This window comes from Palaemon carinicauda, chromosome 8, assembly GCF_036898095.1.
Source record: "Palaemon carinicauda isolate YSFRI2023 chromosome 8, ASM3689809v2, whole genome shotgun sequence".
NCBI lineage: Eukaryota > Metazoa > Arthropoda > Malacostraca > Decapoda > Palaemonidae > Palaemon > Palaemon carinicauda.
In genome coordinates, this window is record NC_090732.1 from 91,843,983 (window position 1) to 91,861,482 (window position 17,500).

General features: G+C 38.3%; 1 protein-coding gene across 2 annotated transcripts in view; it reads right to left on the reverse strand.

The window, feature by feature from the left end:
* Dad (Daughters against dpp) overlaps nt 1-17,500 on the reverse strand; it is a 184,496-nt gene that overhangs the window by 41,062 nt on the left and 125,934 nt on the right. Inside the window, exon 2 of one of the 2 annotated variants that reach the window (XM_068378750.1) lies at nt 17,052-17,093. The exons of the other annotated variant lie outside the window; for it this stretch is intronic. Coding sequence (XP_068234851.1) covers nt 17,052-17,093 — 42 coding nt within the window. The remainder of the gene's footprint in view (nt 1-17,051; nt 17,094-17,500) is intronic. 2 annotated transcript variants of the gene reach the window in all.

Below are 17,500 nucleotides of genomic sequence, written 5' to 3' on the forward strand. Positions count from 1 at the left end.
GAAGACTCAAATACCAGCTTTCCAAAGAACACTCAATTCTGGCTTACCTAAGAAGACTCAAATCCGGATTTCCCTAGAAGACTCAAATGTCACTCGTCCGAAATTTAAAAAAATCCCAGAGTAAAATACGACCTTTCCCAGAAACTCAAATACCAGCTTTCCCGGGAACACTCAAATCAGGCTTACCTAGGAAGACTCAAATCTCACCCTCCCCTAGATAAAAAAAATTCCAGCCTTCCCAAAATGACTAATCCCAGCTTTCCCAGGAATACACAAATTCTAATTTTTTCCAGGGAAACTCAAATCTCAAGATAGATAGATAGATAGATAGATAGATAGATAGATAGATAGATAGATAGATAGATAGATAGATAGATAGATAGATAGATAGATAGATATATATATATATATATATATATATATATATATATATATATATATATATATATATATATATATATATATATATATAAGCTTTTCAAGGAAGACCCAAATCTCAGCTTTCCAAAGAAGACTCAAATCTCAGCTTTCACAGGAAGACTCATTTCTAAGCTTTTACAGGAACACTCGAATCACAACTTCCCTTGAAAGACTCAAATTCTCGCCTTCTTGAAATAACCTAAATTGGATCTTTCCCATGAAGACTCAAATCTTAGCCTTCCCAAACTGACTCAAATTTAAACTTTCCCATGATGGTTCTAATCGCAGGTTTCCAGAAAGAAAAAAAAATTGAAATCTAATTTTTCCGGTGAAGACTAATCTAGCTTATCAAGGAAGAGACAAATACCACCCTTCCCAAAATGACTCAAATCCGAGCTTTCCCATGATTGTTCTAATCGCAGGTTTCCAGACAGAAAAAAAAATTGAAATCTAATTTTCCCTGAGAAGACTCTAATCTAGCTTACAAAGGATGGGACAAATACCACCCTTCCCAAAATAACTAAAATCCAAGCTTTCCCATGATGGTTCTAATCGCAGTCCCCCCCCCCCCCCCTAAAAAAAAAAAAATAGCTTTCCCATGATGGTTCTAATCGGAGGTTTCCAAAAAAAATTGAAATTTAATTTTTCCTGTGAAGACTCTAATCTAGCTCACCAAGGACGACACAAATACCACCCTTCCCAAAATGACTCATCCCAGCTTTCCAAAGACTCAAATATCCGGTTTTCCAGTAAGACTCCAATCTCAGTTCTTCCAAGGAAGACTCAAATCTCAGCTCTTTCAAAGGAAGACTCCAATCTCAGCTCTTCCAAATAAAGACTCCAATCTCTGCTCTTCCAAGGAAGACTTCAATCTCAGATCTTCCAAAGAAGACTCCAATCTCAGATCTTCCAAAGGAAGACTCCAATCTCAGATCTTCCAAAGGAAGACTCCAATCTCAGATCTTCCAAAGGAAGACTCCAATCTCAGATCTTCCAAAGGAAGACTCCAATCTCAGATCTTCCAAAGGAAGACTCCAATCTCAGATTTTCCAAAGGAAGACTCCAATCTCAGCTCTTCCAGAGAAAGATTCCAATCTCAGCTCTTCCAAAGGAAGACTCCAATCTCAGCTCTTCCAAAGGAAAACTCCAATCTCAGTTCTTTCAAAGGTAGACTTCAATCTCAGTTCTTTCAAAGGTAGACTTCAATCTCAGCTCTTCCAAAGGAAGACTCCAATCTCAGCTCTTCAAAAGGAAGACTCCAATCTCAGCTCTTCAAAAGGAAGACTCCAATCTCAGCTCTTCAAAAGGAAGACTCCAATCTCAGCTCTTCAAAAGGAAGACTCCAATCTCAGCTCTTTCAAAGGAAGACTCCAATCTCAGCTCTTCCAAAGGATGACTTCAATCTCAACTCTTCCAGAGAAAGATTCCAATTTCAGCTCATCCAAAGGAAGACTCCAATCTCAGCTATTCCAAAGGAAGGCTCCAATCTCAGCTCTTCCAAAGGAAGACTCCAATCTCAGCTTTTCCAAGGAAGACTCCAATCTCAGCTCTTCCAAAGGAAGACTCCAATCTCAGCTTTTCCAAGGAAGACTCCAATCTCAGCTCTTCCAAGGAAGACTCCAATCTCAGCTCTTCCAAGGAAGACTCCAATCTCAGCTCTTCCAAGGAAGACTCCAATCTCTGCTCTTCCAAGGAAGACTACAATCTCAGCTCTTCCAAGGAAGACTACAATCTCAGCTTTTCCAAGGAAGACTCCAATCTCAGCTCTTCCAAGGAAAACTACAATCTCTGCTCTTCCAAGGAAGACTCCAATCTCGGCTTTTCCATGGAAGACTCCAATGTCAGCCTTTCCAAGGATGACTCCAATCTCAGCTTTCCACGGAAGACTCCAATCTTAGCTTTCCATGGAAGACTCCAACCTCAGCTTTCCAAGGAAGAATCCAATCTCAACTTTCCAAGGAAGACTCCAATCTCAACTTTCCAAGGAAGACTCCAATCTCAACTTTCCATGGAAGATTAATTCCCAGCTTTTGCAGGAAGATCCAAATCACAACTTATCAAGAAAAAACTCAAATCCTAGTTTCTCAAAATGAATCAAATTTCAGATTTCCTAAAATAACCCAATTTTGGGCTTTCCCTGGAAAACTCAAATTCCAACCTTCCTGAAATAACCTTTATCGTGAAGATGAAGCCGACCCTCGACAACATCAACTGAGCCAGGGGAACCTCTCTTCCCATCCAGTGGGTGCTTCCTTTCCAACTTGTGACACTTGTCCTCAGCACCACGACGATGCACAGGCTCGGAACAGTGCCCTCCTCACTATGCCACTCCTTCATGTGTGGAGGCACCTATGCCAAGGTCCTTGCCCAGGATCTTGAATTCCTCTCATCCTTTTCTCGATACCAGGAACATGTACCTGACGTACGACCATTAAGTGATCTCGGGATGTTCAGGGTGGCGCATTACTCTCTCACCTACGGGTGTGTGGAAGGAGGGAGGCATCCTCCCTCGCATCAAAACAGATTCTGGTGAATGGGTATCCTGGACTCCTTCCTTCTGGCCTTTATGTCCTTGGAGAATAATAGAAGAACTGGTGCCAAACATTATCCCCTGAGAAGCTAAAGTCCTAATCATCATCTTTTTTCCTAAAGTGGTGAAAAACCCGGAGTACAGATGTACCTGAAACTCATCTGCTCTCTGAAGAACCACATACGTCCTTCTGCCTCTCTTAGGAGTCTTGTTCTTGAAACCCACACTCCAGAAAGAGAGCTAATTGCTTGAAAGCTCCTCCCTTCCAGAAATGCCTCTCTAAGATCTAAATAAGTCTAGGAAGTTGGTGAGCTTTACAGCCAAAGGACAACTGGATTACTTTAAGGGCCTCATCTCTCGCTCACAGGTACGACTGGGAAGAAAAAGGAGGGTTCCACCACCGACCCATGGGTTATCTCACCTTGAATGTTGTGCCATGCATTGACACGTGGGGACTAGCAGTCAAACGCACTCTCCACCTAAGAGTAAGGGAGACATATGTGGAACCAACTCCTGATGAAGAGAGCAAAGGGGCAGCAGCCCTCTCTACAGTCTTGGAAGGGTAGCGATTCCTTTTGACTTCTCCTTCCACCTTCTGTTGTATGCTACCAATAGACAAGCAGCCAGCCCTTAATTACCGGGCACGTGTCAGAGAAGGAACACTGTTAGTCTCTGCAAGGAGCACAGGTCGAGGAAAGGTCAACCTCGTGGTGATTCAAAGTGCTGCAATGTTGGCCGGCACAGCCATGGCACTATGAATCTTGTGGAACTGCTCTATGAAGAACAAGAAGAAAGGAACTCGAAGCCCCAACAAACCAAGAGAAACACAAAGAACATAACACAAGGTCAGCTCAGGTCGTGGGAAGTGGTCGTCTGGTCTAGGCCACGGCTGGGATTAGAATGGTTGATCTACCTGTAGACACTGGAGTCTGAACAGTGGGAGAGAAGTCCCATTCCCTTTCTCTCCCTTTTTCGAAACACGGAATCCCTTTTCTTCCCAGCCGGGACAGTGGAATCTCAGACTACTACTACTTAAAAGGAAGAGGGTTTGTATCCATGTCGGAAGATATATATATATATATATATATATATATATATATATATATATATATATATATATATATATATATATATATATATAATTTGCTTGTTAAACGCAGTCCAAATAATTAATTTATAATAAATAATATAAAATTTCCTAGTTGAACACAAACGCCTTCATCTAAAACACCCTCCAAAGGGGTTCATTTTCAAACGCTTGAATGCCTTTCAAACAAAGATCATTAACAAACACCCATACAGACCCAGACGCTTCTTTATACCATTAACAGAACCTTTAGCAAATGACTTCTACATACGGTAGTTGTGTTGCTCTGTTCAATGCGTTTTCATAAAATACGACAATTTACTGTGACTTCTAAATCATGTGTTAATAATTTAGTTGTCATCACCTACTGGTTTCAACACAGTTCTCACCACATTAAATTTTCTTCACTACCATTCTTTTCGCGGCAATTACCTCATATTTGCAAATCTACACTTGTTGCTCTACTATTTCTGTAAACAACCAAAAATATAATTCCGTATTCTCCTCTTTCTTAACATTTCCTGAATTAAAAATAAATCTGTTAGTAACACATTACTTTTCAATTAACCAACTGCCTCTAAAAATGATTTTGTACTGTTCAAAATTAATTTCAAAACATATTAACCTATTTGCTCTAAAAAATAATTGTCATTAAAAAAAAAAAAAAAGCAGTATGAAGCCACTTTTTCTTAAATTTTCCCACCATATTACACTTAACAACGGATTTAAATATGAATACCTGACTTGCGTGACCACAAAGAAGAATTATAAAAGAAAAGCTCCTTGCTCCTCTACCAAATGCACAAAATGAGATATTTGAAATATTTGCTCAACCGGCACTCGAATTAAAAAAAAAAAAATAAATAAATTAAATTGGCAAATATTTCATTAGACCCAGAAAAATTTATGGTTAAAAAGGATAAAGGCTTAAATTTTCCTGTTCTGCAAGTCCTTACCCGTTCTAAGGAACGAAAAGATCCTCAAACACAAGAAAACTTGAGATCATTTTAACCAATGACTATAGGAAACAACAGCCAACGGTCGAGTTTAAGTTCTCAATCACGTGAAATCCTAAAATCTAACGATTATATTTACGTCTTTGCGTTAGGCAAAAAAAAAAAAAAAAAAAAAAAAAAAAAAAAAAAAAAAAGAAGACTAAATATGAATGTAATGCTAATTTCTAATATCTACTAACGCAATTACAACTGCTAAAAATAACAAGAATAAATGCCTTAGCAGTTACAGGAGGGAAGGAACAATGAAAACATTCCCCTTTTATTAGAGAGAGAGAGAGAGAGAGAGAGAGAGAGAGAGAGAGAGAGAGAGAGAGAGAGAGAGAGAGAAAATTAATTATTCCCAGTCTCTATCTAATGTTCTTGTCCGATGACAACTGAACACCAACAGCCTGACTAAAAATGTACGTTAGGCCTCTCTGGTCGCATGCTACGTCATTAGTTTACGTCATACGAAACGAAACTCTTCGTTAGATAGTCATTAAAATTACAGCAGCATTCCACGCATCCTCAATAATTGCACTGCTTATACGGTCATGATGGATGGCGGTAGTCGCATTTTTGGGGGAACCCGTTTGTCGAGAGGGATGCTCAAGTCATTGTTTTGATATATTCAGTCTACTATCAAAACGATTTCAAAATTCCACAGCTCCTGTTTCAATTCTTACCAGATTGGTGTTAGTAGCCACAATGCGTTTCGCAGTAATCCATTTTCCTCAGCTTAGCCTGGACTGCACTGGTGGGTGGTGGGAAAACAAAAGGCTCATTTATAAAAGTATTTCTGAATAAAGAATCAGATGTCATTATATCGTGATATGAGGAGAGAGGAGAGTCACAAAACAAGGAATGCACAGATGATTTTGGGGTATACTGTGTGAGAACCCTTGGAAAGATAAGTTTAAAAGGCTATAAAGTTTATCAACAGAGATGTTTTGATCTTCTCAAAGAGTGGGAGTAAGTTTTGAAAGAATGTGCGTAATAAGAAGTGTTACTATTATTAGTAGATAACATTGTTAGGCAAGCTACAACCCTAATAAGAAAAGCAGAAAGTTACACGCCCACGGGATCCAACAGAGAAAGGAGCCCAGTGCAGAAATTAAATAGAAGCAACAAAGAAACTATAAATGAGAAATAAAAAATCATAAAATATACCAAGATCAGTAAAGAAGTTGAATAGATAAGTTAAATAAAATATAAGCTATAAAACGAGACATGTCAACTTGTTCAACAGAAAAGCATTTGCAACAATTTTGAACTGTTCCACCGATTCAGCCACGTGATTAGCAATAAATTTCCACAATTTGGTTACAGATGCAGTATAACTTCTAGAATACAGTTTAGTTTTGATCCTCATGATGAAGGCTCGGACTGGATACATAGTACTACGTAATTTGTGGTACAGTATAGGAAAATCTGAATGCAAAGGTAGTCAGAATTATAACAAATTTTAAACAACTTGCTAAAAGAAGTTTCTGAACGACGGCGCCACAGATAATATCTAGAGCAGGGATAAAAAGAAAATGATAGCACGTTTTGTCAAAATAAAATACGATGATATTAAGCAACTGAAACCAGACAGGAAAATTAAAGAAAAAAATCCATAAGACTGATTGATCACCAATATCTTAAGACTTTCTCAACGTACCTGTGTTATGCAATTGGAGAAAACAGAAGTGTATCCAAAGTAAATTTACCATAAAGAATCACACCTAAAATCTTAGACGGTTTGTAAACAATTAGACACTGTGTCCATGCAGAGGCCTGGGTGTCTATGAGCCACTTAATCACTATATACTTACAATTATACTCAAGCTACCACATGTCTACATTCATAAGATGGAAATGGTGCAGATAGAGAGCAATCATCTGCATATGTACCATGACTGTTTTCAAGGCCAAACTAAAATTCATATGTATAGAATATAAAAACTAATGGGCCGTGAACACTACCCTAAGGGACACCAATCATTGCATTTCTACAATTATCACAGCGGTGTCCATCAAAAACTACTTTGCAATCTATTTATCAAAAATTCAACAATGATGCCAGGAAAAAATCCACCTACTCCCATGTGAGTTTGAAAACAAGGGCCTAGTGATAAACACTGTCACAGGCAGCACTAAAACACTGACCAAAACCAAGGTATTTCTGTACAGCATTGGAAATACTCCAAGGATTTTGCAAAAATCAAACTGAAAACTATGGAACAGATGACTACCTTCAGCATACCTATTTAGACGTTTTGGAGAAAGACGTCCAAAAACTTTAGATAATATAGAGTAAAGGAAAATTGGCGGTATTCTGCAGGGCTTGAGCTACCACAGACATGTTTACCCAATAGAGTAATATAACAAATTCTCCACTAAGTACATCGCAAACAGAACCTCTTCTTGCTAACTTGGAAAAATAACATATAAGTTAGGAGCCAAAACATTAGCTGCTTTTATAGGAAAAAAAGGGGGGAATATGATTTAGGGCTACACCTTCATAAGCATGAAGGTTGAGTAAAAGTGTTTTAGTTTCCCGGAAACTAAAGGCTAAACTAGCCACATGGAAACAGGAATGAGGAAGATTGAGTTTCGATTTGCTTTGCTGACTGTTAAACACATCAGCCAATAGTATTGCCTTTTCCTTTGGACAGTGACAAAACACACTGATTCAAGCACAAGAGGAAATGTTAATTCTACACTCAAGTGCAGAATTGAAGGGGACCCACCTTTCATGTTCCTGGGTAGTACAAGAAAGGATTTCTTTTATGGTTAAGTAGTATTACTTTTCAGTTGAAGCATAAACTCCGAGCAACAGCTGTTAGCTGCGAATAGTAATTCATAGTTGAAACTTATTTATTACTTTTCCAAAGATGATAAGCCTCCGATAATCATTGAATCAGGGATAGCCCGTTTTTCTAAGTTTTTATGTAGGTGTGCAAGTTAGCTATTGTAGACATTTTTATACACAAACGACAAAATCACAATTCAACAGTTATGTAAAAATTAGCCGTGTTACTTTTCTCCTTATAGTTTCAATCTCCAATGGCCACTTCGGAAGTACTTCACAATAACTAAGATTAATACTGAGATCATTATACTGTATGTCAGGTAACCATCCATTGACCGGTGGAGTATTTATAACTAGTTCTAATGTTTCAACAGGTAATCGGTAACCGGTGACCTGTAGCATGAAATGACTAGGTGAGCAATCAGTATGATCATATAAAAAACAAATAAAACAATCGATATCATCTTTAACAAAAAGCGCAGGATATCAAACTACAAATCAACAGTTAGCACAATGTTCTAACAAGATTCATTTCTGCAAGACAAAATTTTTTGTTAGATTCCCACAATTCTTCCACATTCATACGTGATTATATATAACAGAAGAAAATCTATTCTAGGAGATTACAAAAATCTTATAATACTAAATGAGCAAGTCTTAAAATATGGAAGCTTTCAATGTATGTAATGGATCCTAACTAAAACCTAATACAAAAAATCGTCAAGGAATACATGAAATTAGGTCTTCAAATATACGTAGGCTATATGTAAGCAATGAAAATTCACATGAAAGGAAGAGTTGCAGTAGCTTTTTTTTTTTTGACCCTGTATCGGTTGTTCATTAGTGTAAGAGAAGGACTATCATATACATTACATCAATAAATATCAAAATTACACCATGTTACTTTGAGTAAATCCATTTTCCATAAAAAAATATTTCTATACAACTATAGTTCTTTACATTTTTAAAATATAGATATCAATACTCAGTTTGAATCTGTATTAATATAAACTGTACTTGAATCGTGTAAACTCTTGTAAACCGAACTTGAATCGTATGAATTCTTGTTCTCTACCTAATAAAGTATAAAAAAATCGTTTCTCAAAGAAGGTTCTGTACAAAATCTTGCCTGCTATATGGGCATAATCTTCGGGATAAATTCCCGGTTTTGTACTTAATAAAGGTTTTTTTTCTTTCTCTCTTTTTTTTTTTGGGGGGGGGGGGTTGCAATGTATGATGCCTTTCATATTAAATTGTCGTTGGGGCTACATATATTACCATAAGGATAGAATTTGTTGTCTGTGTTTTCCCCTGTGATTAAAGTTCGCTTTTCCTAAAGATACGTTTTAAAAGTGCATCATACCTTAAGCTATTACCTTTCAGATTTCCATTTGTCTAGCAGATAATGCAGCTTTCAAATTACCTCAGCATTGGATGTGCTGTAAAATATGAGCACCATAAAAAGTCTTCCAATATCCGAACACTTCAATAAAGAGCCGCTTTTACCTCTCCTTTTGTCATTTGGTTTCTTATTTCAATTCTACGTCTAAAGGTTTTTTTTTTTATTAAAAACTACGTTACTCTCTCTCTCTCTCTCTCTCTCTCTCTCTCTCTCTCTCTCTCTCTCTCTCTCTCTCTCTCTCTCTCTCTCTCTCTATCCACACTAATTTTTAACTAATCGTATATGAATTTTAGTTAATCGTTAGGTAAAGTAAAAAATAAATAACACAACAGCTTTGCTTATGCTGTCAATTTTAATAAATTTTATTTCAAGTTAAACTAGATATGACAGAAGGTGTATTTATGAAGTTATCGCAAAATACTGTAATCTAACCCACAGAACGCTCAAACCGATGGCAGTTCTGTCCTCAAACAAACTCTACGATTTTTAAATTGCTTCCAGAAGGATAGTATCAGAGTCTACAACACCACTTTCACTCACTGCACAGCATCAAAATTTTTTTACAACGCTTCAAGAATACTCAACTCTGCCATCTTACTTAGCCGAGGCCTCGGTAAGCCTCCATACGATAGGTAGGCTACATGCCACAGGAGTCCCATTTAATCCAGCCAACTGAAATACTCTAACCATACCTAAATGAACACCTATATCAAAAATAAAATGTTTAGAATTCCCCTACTACATTTACATGTGGTTTATCCTACTAGAGATTTGACTAGATCAATCATTATAATACCTAAATATAAAAAGTATGTTAGACATATTAAGCAAAATTGAGCGACTACTATTTACCTAGTGGCATCAGGTGCACAAACCACCAACGGTAAATGAAAAATCATTCAAACTGAGAAATGTTACATTTACAGCGTTTATTTGGGTTTTCATAGCTACCCAGTGAAAAAGTCTAGATAAAAACAAAACAAAAAATCACACCAACTACAGTAAAACCGTGCAAAGAAATTATTATAGCACTCAGAATTGTGGTACCGTATTAGAAACTTCCCACCCTGGTGATTTGTTGGACGGGGGTTCGAGATCGATAATTTTTTGCAGTGTTTGTAATTTCACCATCTTTGGGAGCTGAGGAAGAGTAAGTTTGAGGGAGACTAAAGGTTAACCTGGCGAGTTGTCAGCAACCATTCCCTGATCCTCCCTGGTCTTAGCTTGGGTGGAGAGAGAGAGAGAGCTTCGACGCCAATGTCCTGCTAGGGCATTATCACAGTCCCTTACCTCCGACATTCATGGTGACCTTTAATCTCTAAAGAAACACACCTGCTGCCAAGGGCAACCGACCGTGAGGATATGAATTCATACTATTAATGTATTGTGCTTAATGCTCTTGATAGATTTTTTATTACAAAGTTTGTGGTACATGAACGGAGGGTTTCATTTGCCCTTATTATGTTCATATATGAAGTACGGCTAATATAGTAACAAACCTTCAAACTTCCCAAGGAATAGAAAATGAAATTCCCATCTGTTTGAGTTTGTTTCAACTATCTAAAAAAAAAAATATAAAAAAAAAAAAACATTGTAATAACCTCTAGTGAATACCTTTTATAATGAGCGATTCTCCATACTATAACTATTTAGTGAATATTGGTGATGATTTGACTTAAAATTGTTAAATCGCCACCTTTTCCTCCACAGCCAGCTCAGGTTAATAACCCCACGATTCACCATCTGTAAGTTTCCCTTCAGTATCATCAGATTGTTTTCATCAGTTTTCGGGACATTTCACAGTGAACATACACAAACGTATAAATATCCTAAAAACTTCGTTGGTGAAAATAATGAAAGCAGTGCTAGCTTATTTATTAGTGTGGATCACATGCGTACTCTTTAACCCACGGTGCCCAAATAAAACTTTTTATTCGAGTAGAAACATATGATTAGAATCTATATTCAACTGCATCCCATGAAATGATTTAGACCTATATATGTCACCAATATTGGGATTTCAATTTTATCAAAGGTACGGAGTTCTAAGAATAGCAACATAAAACATCTAAGCGATCATTATAAACACCTCTTCCCAGAGAGCATACAAACACACAAAAATTACTTATATAACTCTGTCTAAACTTACGATAAATATTGATAAACCCTTCAGAGTTAAGGACTGGGAGTGATAAGTCGCCACTTGTGTTTTCTCGTCATGACGCCAAAGGCCTCAAAGTCAGACGAGAGGAAAATAATCTAATATTCGGCACCAATATCAGGCTTAAAACTACGCATCTATTTTTTCTAATAAGTCTAAATGAACAAATACCTATCACTGTTTGACGCCGCATTTTCACTCCCGTACATGGATGTTTTTTTTTTACTAGTCGCATTCGTCTGTCTGTCTGTCTGTATCTCTCCTCTTCTTCCTCCTTCTCCTCCTATTTTTCTTGCTCTTCCCACAAAGACGCTCTATAAACTAGTTGCGCCAATCAAAATGCTAAAAAATAAAAATAAAAAAGGAGAAGCCGAGGGCTGGTGGGTGGGTAGGGGTGATGGTAGTAGTGGCGTTGGCGCCTCCAGACTCCGTGTTCTTCCTTGGCGCCATCACCCTCATCTCATGTCCTCCAAGACACACCCGGTTCGTGCCTCTCTCTCTCTCTCTCTCTCTCTCTCTCTCTCTCTCTCTCTCTCTCTCTCTCTCTCTCTCTCTCTCTCTCATAAACGCCCTCACTTTTGTACGTTGCGGATCACCGGGGTTAAGGGACAAGGAGAGGGAGAGAGGGATGATGACAAGGTCTCCATCATGATATATGGTAAGAGGCGACAACAAGAAGCCAACAATGCAAGATGCCTTAAGGACACTTGGATAGCTGGACAAACGGGACTAAACATGGATGGAGAGGGGGAGGTGGAGGGGGAGAAAGAAGGGGATGAGCCGTCGGACGCCTCTGCAGACACAGATCAAGCCAATCTCTTTCCTGTGCCTCCATCTCGTAAAATCCGATTTTCGGAAAGAGTTCATAATTTTGGCTTTCGTCCGGCAAATTGTTCTGCGAAGGTGAAGTCGCCTTGCAGACTACGCATACTGAGAAGAGAAACCAAACACTTTAAAAGCCAGATCTCTTACATCCCAAGATGTTAGCGCGCTGCCTCCTCTTCACTAAGAGAAAGAACTCGAGAAACAGGACACGGCTTTGCCGTAAGCTCACGAGGGTTCTCCCATCCGTGCCTGTCTGCCACCGAAGCCCATATTTCCCTCTTCTCTTTATCCGTGGCAGACTGATGGATTTCTATGTTTTCAGGATCACCCTCACCGCCACCATCAACACTGCCGACGACGCCACAGAGGCCCTGATGGCCGTCGACACTAAGAGTTGTCCCGCACGTCGGGGAGGTGCCGGGATGTCGGGAAGGTGCGGCACCCATAAAAGCCCCCATCCATCCAACTCCTTTCCTTTCACTCCCCCTCGAACTAACCGACTTGTTTGTTTGTCTTACACCAACTACGAGGTCTATTATCTCATAAACACAACACACAAACACGAATTCCCCTTCATGGAAAAAAACTGAGGCTTCAATGACTCCGTTCAAAAGGAGAAGATAAGAACATTTGATTAAATTCTAAGCTCTAAATACAAATATCTCGACCTTTCCTTACGTACCTTTGAAATTAATGTCAAAATTATCCAAAAAAAATACTACGCAATCAAAATTATATTACAAATTCCGTAATCCTTACTGTTCATACAACACAAATAAACGTATAAAATAAAAAACTTTTCTTGCCTTGAGGTCTAATCGCAGGACGTGCAGTGAACACATACGCATTCCATTTATTGAAAGGTATAAAAAGGGAGACAAGCTAATCTGTGAATATCTATCCACACCTAATGATTTGCTTTCATTCTCTTTTTCCTCCTTTATAGAATTCCGATGGGATCCTGTTAAACCAGTCCTGGTGCCTGATAAGCACAAAAACATGAAATAGGGCACGAAAACAATCATCGAGTTTAGTCTTCAATTACTTTGCATCTTCATACTTAACCAGCCAAAGGCTTAAGAGTAAATTGCTGAATCGTGGATGAGCCAACTTTAAAGTATAACTTCCTCAATATTAGTAACCCAACAAATACACACGTTAAGATGCCGACGAAATGAGAGTTTTCAGAGGCGGTGTATAGCCGGAAAGGTCCAGAAATACACACACACAAACACACACAATATAGTGCCATAGCCTCTGTACCATGGCCTTCCACTGTCTTGGGTTAGAGTTCTCTTGCCTGAGGGTACACTTGGGCACACTATTCTATCTTACTTCTCGTCCTCGCGTTTTGTTAAAGTTTTTATAATCTATATAGGAAATATTTATTCAAACGTTGTCGCTGTTCTTAAAATATTTCATTTTTCCTTATTTCCTTACCTCAATGGGCTTTTTTCCCTGTTAGAGCCCCTAGCCTCAACAGAGTCGTAGCTTAGCAAATATCATATATATATATATATATATATATATATATATATATATATATATATATATATATATATATATATATATATATATATATATATACACACACACATATATATATATATATATATATATATATATATATATATATATATATATATAAATATATATACAAATTGAGTTCATTTACAGTGCATCGTACCCTTTAACACTTCACTATTCACCCTCATCTTGCACGAAATCTTGCGCTTCTTGGAATCAAGACCCTTGCGTACCATTTATTCAACCTTTTCTAGGTCTTTCCCTCACCCGATATCCTACCAATATTGATTATCTACTTTTTTTTTACAAGACTGTCGTCATCAATTCTTTTCAACAGATCTGGTCACCAGAAAATACACTTAATCAAGCCATTCCAGCTCATTACTCCTACAGTTACCCAACACTTCTCTAAACTTCACCAACATTCATTATCTATTCTAAGATACTAATAATAATAGACAACCTTCCCTGTTTCCATTTAGAACCTTGATACTCACCACATTTACTCTCAACGGTTTTCACCCACAGAAACTTTCATATTCTCTTACCAGCCTCGGTAGCTTTTCTTCATTATCCCCAATCACCACAGCGTTAACTGTAAACATTAACAATTCAAGATTTCATTAATAACTTATTTCATCATCCCATGAATTTGTACCGGAATAAACACTCCTCTCATACCACTTCATCCATAAAGATGTTGAAACGCCATACTCTCGGGCCCATTTTCACACCAAACCAGTCACTCTCCTGCTTACATACTTCAACAAATTTGATAAAGACAAAATCTCATCTCAACAACCTATCACCCATGCCATACATTGTAAATAAACATTGTCTCTCTATAGAATATTTTCTTTAGCTTCATGTCTGCCACATACTAAACAACTTTTCCCCCTCTTTCCTACAGTTTCAAAATTTTCTTAGGCAATTAAATCCATCCACCTTATCAATTTTCGTTTAAGGAGGAGCTTAATATATCCTTTAGGAATCAAAAAAGTGATACAGTAGTAATTATAATTAATAGCACAGTTCAATAAGTATGGCTTCAAGCTTCCAATTTCACCAAGTTGATTCAAAACCGGTTTTCCCTGTGGCTGGAGTAAAGAGAGGAGAGAGAGTGTGGCAAACCCCCAGAAGAATCCTACTGCAGATCAACCCTCCTCACCTCTGACGAATAAAGCAAAAGAAGGTCATACAGATCGAGAAAACTAGAGAGGGAACACTTTTTCAACTCCAGATGAACAAAAAGAAGACGCACAATTGACTGGAATAAAAGAAACATCAATTCTTTGAGAGTTTGTCTAAATCTAACCCCAACAGGAAAGCTTGAACACTGCCGCAACGCCGACTACTCATTAAAAATATACTTAAAAATAAAACCATGTCAGTCGTAATATTATCCTGCGTCTCTAGGAAGAGACACGTCGGAATGAAATATAACCAAAAAGGGTAATAAAGATCATATAAATAAATACTATTAAAACAGGTGGTTACATTTAATCTAAAGAACTGGGGTCGGGAGGGTCATTCAGCAGAGGTGAAAGCGGGTTACACTATCAGGAATAAGTTAACAGGTTGGACAGCAAGATTAAAGAAGGAAGGTGAAATGGGTAGTTTGTAAAGAGCTAAGGCAATGGGTACAGGGATTCTGTAAAGGTATACTCGGAGAAAAAAAAAAAAAGCTTCAGTAAAGATCGTCACTGAAAGATAGCTCCATTCTGCTAAACATTTCTTCAAGCATTGATAAAGAATAAAAATAAATGATTCCTGTAGAGTACGGATGAAGTTTGTGTCGGCAAGGCACTTAAAATTGGTTTGAGAGCCGAAAACTGTCAAATTGTTAGTGCTATGTTCAAGGGAGGAGCACTCATGCGTCCCTGAGTCAACAAAGCGCCGGCATACACGATTACACGCCAGTGCTGCGTCATGCCCCACGCAGTAACAACTCTGTTGGTGAGTGGCATGACCTCTTCGATGGCCAAAGCCCCGAAAGAAAATAGGCAAGAAATTCCGGTACAAAATTGGCCACAAAATTGCAGTCACGCCCTTGTTTATACCTGAGGTTGGGCGCCACGACGAAGAAGGAAGGACGGCGCTTAGGGAGGATAGATATAAAAGGTCACACTCTCTTCCAAAAACATTATTTATACATGCGCCTTCTTGACGTATTTGAGAGTCAAGAGGAAGACAAGAAAAATATGTAACAACAAAAGTACAACATACACTACAATTATGTTAACATTCAGAACTTCTCCGGGACACCTTATTCAGACTTCCTAAATTAAATTGGTGAAATTCAGCCCGCTTCTACCTCAGACAATTTTTTTAAGTTTCATTAGGACTCTGCTCTGCATATTTTTATAAACCTGAGAGAGAGAGAGAGAGAGAGAGAGAGAGAGAGAGAGAGAGAGAGAGAGAGAGAGCGTTCCTAATAAGGGAAAGAAAGACGAAGACTCCTATGATAGTAGGAAGTAGGTTGGCCAGGGCACCAGCCACCCGTCAAGATACTGCCGCTAGCGAGTTATGGGGTCCTTTGACTGGGCAGACGGTGCTACATTTGGTCCTTCTCACTGGTTACAGTTCACTTTCCTTTTCCTACTCACACCGAATAGTCTGGCCTATTCTTTACAGATTCTACTCTGTCCTCATACACCTGACAACACTGAGGTTACCAAATACTTCTTCTTTGCACAAGGTGTTAACTGCTGCACTGTAATTGTTCAGTGGCTACTTTCCTCTTGGTAAGGGTAGAAGAGAGACTAGCTATGATAAGCAGTTCTTCTAGGAGAAGGACACTCCAAAACCAAACCATTGTTCTATAGTCTTGGGTAGTGCCATAGCCTAGGTACCATGGTCTTCCACTGTCTTGGGTTAGAGTTCTCTTGCTTAAGCACACTATTCTATCTAATTTCCCATCCACTTGTTTTGTTAAAGTTTATATAGTTTATATTTTTTCCTTGTTTCCTTTCCTCACTGGGCTATTTTCCCTGTTGGAGCCCATGGGCTTATAGCATCCTGCTTTTCCAACTGGGGTTGTAGCTTAGCAAGTAATAATAATAATAATAATAATAATAATAATAATAATAATAATAATAATAATAATAATAATAATAAACATAGAGCATTATGGAGGAAAAAACTTAAGGAAAACACATTGCTTGAATAATGCTACCACAGAAGGATCCAGAGCTGGTCCAGGCTACTTCTATGGTCGACATGACTGGTGATTTCAACACTATGTTCAGTGAAAATCAACCCCCCCCCCCACCATCACCACCACCCTATCCCATATATCTTTTCTTACGCTTCACATGCACTGCAGATTTTGGATATCGATCAGTCAATTCTGAAATGATGAAAATAAGGAGATAGGATTAATTATCGAACACAAATCTTCTTGAATGTGTAAGAATAAAACGATACCAAAATATGAATTTCTATACTATTTCTCTCTCTCTCTCTCTCTCTCTCTCTCTCTCTCTCTCTCTCTCTCTCTCTCTCTCTCTCTCTCTCTCTCAGAAATCCCCTTACTGGTGATAGCAGAAGAGAAATGATTGTATGGTACTAAGGCTCCCAAGGGCTGCGACCCCGTGGCTACAATCTGTGTATGGCGTTGGCGCCATTCTCTCTCTCTCTCTCTCTCTCTCTCTCTCTCTCTCTCTCTCTCTCTCTCTCTCTCTCTCTCTCTCTCTCTCTCTCTCTCTCTCTCTTTCTCTACACAAAACAAAAATAGACTAACTTATACTTACATGG